At 37.4% G+C, this 4571-nt stretch overlaps 1 protein-coding gene across 1 annotated transcript; it reads right to left on the bottom strand.

Moving 5' to 3' along the window:
• Positions 1 to 2733: 2733 nt before the first annotated feature.
• LOC142643552 (uncharacterized) lies at positions 2734 to 3863 on the bottom strand. The gene is made up of 2 exons (XM_075818224.1): positions 3556 to 3863; positions 2734 to 3257 (listed from the first exon to the last, which is right to left on the bottom strand). Exons 1-2 carry the CDS (start codon positions 3794 to 3796, stop codon positions 2995 to 2997), a joined length of 504 nt encoding a protein of 167 aa, XP_075674339.1. The 5' UTR covers positions 3797 to 3863; the 3' UTR covers positions 2734 to 2994.
• Positions 3864 to 4571: the final 708 nt, after the last annotated feature.

Consider the following 4571-nt stretch of genomic DNA (forward strand, 5'->3'; position numbering starts at 1 on the left):
TAGTTTCGGATGAGAATCAGGTGTCATTAGCATACTTGATCGTCAGTGGCCTTGGTTGTCGATCCATCCCATTGGGATGAGGATTTGGTGCCCGTCGGCTTCATTTTGTAGTGTTTAGCCATGAGGTCTTGCTGAATCATTGGTTTATGTCGTATGCTCTTACGTTGGATTGGGCGTCCTTCTGCACGATTGGCCACTGGTAACTGCCCCCGGGACGCATGATGCCCCAACTTTCAACCTTCGGGACGCGTTGTAGTCCTCTAGAAGCGTCCCATTCTTAAGGTAGAAGGTGATTGGAATCATCCAACCAATACCTGCTGGTATCACTTGTATTTCCAGTTCCTTTTTGACGACCAAGTAGATGCAGCCTTAGCCAATCGATCAACATGTTTTTTTCTTCCCTTGGGACTTGTACAAATTCTACTGCGAAATTTCAATCTGTCCGTCTCTTGACAAGGCTAAGGTACTTCATTCACTCTCCTTTGGTTTCGTAGTCTTCATTGATAGTCTCGTTAGTACAGCTTCGTACTTAGCTTCCTTATTGGCCGTCGGGGACTAGAGTCGGATGGTGCACTCTATGATGTCCTCTTCAAAAGATTGTAGGACTAACCCAATCCCTTTAGCATGTCTGTTGGATGATCCGTCGGTTCGAACCTTCCGTGGGGCTGCTGCCCCCCTGCCTTCCACCTGGCTCATCATAAATTTTGTGACGAAGTCAGCTAATGCTTGGGCTGAGGCTAACTTCTCCATGGGGGGATATCTTTCTTCTACTCCCCTAAGCGCTCAATTGGTGTAGCATACATGTAATTGCACACGATACTCCTTTTGGATGAGAGCTGAACTAATAATCATGAGGGATACGACCAAGTAGAGGGAAAGCTTTTCATTGGGTTTAGATGGATTGAGGAGTGGTGGAGATGCGAGGTATGCTTTCAGTTCCTTAAATGCTCTTTGGCATTCTTCAGTCCATTCAAATGTCATCTTGGTCGTCCCTTTCCTGGTGATCGTTCGTCGGGGGACGGCCGTTGTTGCATTTGTTGCTGCCCTATTCTCCATTTTAATGGTTCATAGACTATTCATTCCACTGGCCCAACTTTTGCTCCAACAACTCTCCCAGGCATTGGGCAAGTTTTCGATCTCTTGGTTGATGGTAGCCATTGATCATCTGGACCATGCAACTCTTTGTCTTAGGAGCGGTGATATGGCTGATCACTCGTTATTTCCCACAGACGGCGCCAACTGATGATGCACAAAAAATCATCAGTGAGTTGATCGTCCAAACGTGTCAATGGATGCACTTAAAGAACAAAAGAGAAGAACCAATCAAAGGGCATCGGTGGGGTACCGGCCAAAGACCCTCCGAAGGTTAAGTTAGAAAAGAGCTCCAACAATACTAGAGAGTATGAGCTTTAGAGAAATTGTGCGTACCTTGTATTCTAAGGGTCCATGGGTTTTTATAGTAGAGTCGGCCTCCGTTTCTTACGCACCAAGGCACTTTCTTATAGGGAAGATCTTCATTAATGGGCGTATATTACGAAATCCTTCTCAGTTAGGATTTTATTTGCATTAGGATTCTATGAGTTAGAGTCAATCGTGAGACGCAAGTTATTTCCATTTAGGAGTCCTTGGAGCTTAATCAAACCGAAAGAATGCCACGTGGCCCTTATACCTGTCCATTGTGTGTCTGTGCACTTTGGACCCGTCCACTCTTAGCCAATTGGCCCAAGGTCGTCGTGTCTGTTCAAGAGCATCCGTCATCAATTTTTTACCCTCTTCAATGAGAAAAGACAAAGAAAACAAAGAAAATAAATAAAGGTAAATAATATATAATGGTAATTTTCGTATAAACTCTCAAAGGTAATGATGAAAATACATCATCTTTTTATTTCATTACATTCCATTGCATTTTGTTTTTTTTATAAACTCCCAAAGCTCAAGTACTCATATCATATGATACATCTTAAGAATTACTTAATAATAATATAATCATAATTTTCCTTTGCTCCCGAGTTTAGCCAACATGCAGCGTTATAAGTTTTAGACTCTTTTACTAAGGAAATTAAGCAAAGTTTATTTTACTTGGATTTAAGTATGAATATATGAATGTAAGTATGAATGTGCCCTCACAGTAACACATTAAAAAAAAATTTCTGGTTCTACTTTTTTTCTAGATAAATCTTTGTCTTCTAACACACATACCATAAAGCTACTTCACCACTACATTAATATAGACTACGGCACTCTACATTTTTCTAATTAAAAAAAAAAAAAGAGTAGGTAGTTAATATGATATAATTAAGTCCAAATCTACTGACTTCAACTTTTGGGGCCAAGTGACATCCTTATGTGTTATATTAACTCTTTAATTAAAATCTCACCATTATGTTATTTGCCCAACTCCCGTACCATCTAACTCCAATTATGGGGTAGGGGATGGACAACGTGTCTTCTTGCATTTTATTTTTTTCTGCACTTGCATTTTTGAAACACAAAATATAATGATTATATGGTGAATAGGCATTTAACAGGGTTATGATTATATGTGATATTATCTATCTTTTATTTGGAAAGAAAAATTATGTGACAGTATTTTGCTGGATGATGCAAATGTCATTACTTAAAAGTTGCACACTCTATCTTTATAGAATTTAATATTTACTTTGAATGTCTAAACCAAACATGATCCTTAGGTCAAACGTCATTTAACCTTTCAAATGTAAAAGACTCCAATACTTTCAATATAAAATGGTAAATGTTACTATAAAACAAGCAAGGATGCAAAATGGCACCTCTATGGAACTTCAATACCCAGTCACAACTAGTACATTTATTCTTTGTCATCTCAATTATTCAGAACTCATAACATTGTCTAAAATTGTAAGGACATGGAAAGAAAATACATAAATGAATTCAAAATTACAAATAGACACAACAAAACGTAACAGGAGAGAGTAACAAATAAAGTTTCCCATGGCACGCACGTTGTATTAGTAATTATTTATACCAGCGGTATATTGGCATCACAAAGAACTTCATGGTTCCATTCTTGCAATGAATGCCATTGTGCTCACCGCAAGCAAAGTAATGAGGCTGCCATGGCCTTTTCAGCACAAACTCGAAGCCCTCCCCAGCTCCTTGTGTCGCATTTCCCAGCTTCTGGGCATTTCTCAAGTCACATTTAATGAAGCTCTGGAGGTTTGGTAGCAAGTAAACACTGTGAGGATATGTATTTGGAGTTGGTGGATCATATTTGAAAACTGCAATCAACATCATATAAACAGTTATTTTTCATGCATATTTGCATTCAAGAAAAGAAAAAAAAAAAATGCACACATTTTTCACGTCCCTTAAGAATCCAACTTGATAATCTACGAATAAATAAAGTGAAGACAAAGTTCAAAGTTAGAATTGACTATTTTGATATCATGATGAATTTTATAACTTGTCATGAAAACACAAGCCGTTCAAAATTCTGATTTTGGTCACTATATTTTACAACCTAAACTATGCATGGCAATATGTAACAAGTAGCAATAGCAAAGTAATTAAGCTCACCTAGAGTATCATTTAGATAGAAAGGGCCATGTTTGATTGCCCATTCGGTGTAGTTAAATCCATAATTCCAGTGGTAAGAGTCACCCACAATGATCCTATTGGAAGTTTGTGTATTATTGGGATGATAAGGGCCACGGGAAGGCCAATTCCCAAATTGCCAACCCTTGTTGGCTGTGCTAAGTGCCATTGTGGAGGCAATTAGCAGCACTAGCATGAGTCCTTGTGCAATTGTGAAACCCATGGTATGATTTGCAATTTAGGAAAAAGATTAGCTAAAAGGTGAAATAATTAAGAGGGTGAGACACAAAGATGTTAGCAATGATATTGCTAGCATGATTTAAATGGATATTTATATTGGGAAAGATGGAATGAAAGTGGGGAGAGAGAGGTGTAAACTGGCCTAATTGACCTCTTTTTCCAAATTTAGTAGGCAAGAGATGGAAAATACAATGTAAAAGCTCCATTAAAAAAAAGTCATGTTTTCAGTTCTCCACTTGTAATTAGCCGACGCATTATACACATTTGTATATGGATTTAGCCATGGGCCAGGGATAGATACTAAAAAAAGAAATAGAAAAGAAATATTGGTTTTTTTCCATAACACCTATCTTTTGCATTTACTCTAATTATCATTTTAGGATATATATTATGTGCGCTCACACTTTTAAGACAATTTTTCCCTTATGGACCTTTTCTTTCATTTTCTTCTTCTTCTTCTTCTTCTTTTTTTTTAATTAAAAAAAACCATGTTTCAACACATTGGTAGTTTGGTACATGGTTATATTCTTAAAGGAAAATGTTCTCATACACTTGTTGATATACACTCTGTACATCCAACATCTATAATTTATTAATTTCACACTAGATATCAACATTTTTTAACATTTTTTACATTCGAAATGTGAAAAGTACAATGCGTACAGATGCTGTACCCCAATCCCTAAAAAAGAGCAAGTACCATATCAATTATCAAGAGACTTTACAAGCAAATTTACTAACATCTTCAATGACATTAC

This window comes from Castanea sativa, chromosome 7, assembly GCF_040712315.1.
Source record: "Castanea sativa cultivar Marrone di Chiusa Pesio chromosome 7, ASM4071231v1".
Taxonomy (NCBI): Eukaryota; Viridiplantae; Streptophyta; class Magnoliopsida; order Fagales; family Fagaceae; genus Castanea; species Castanea sativa.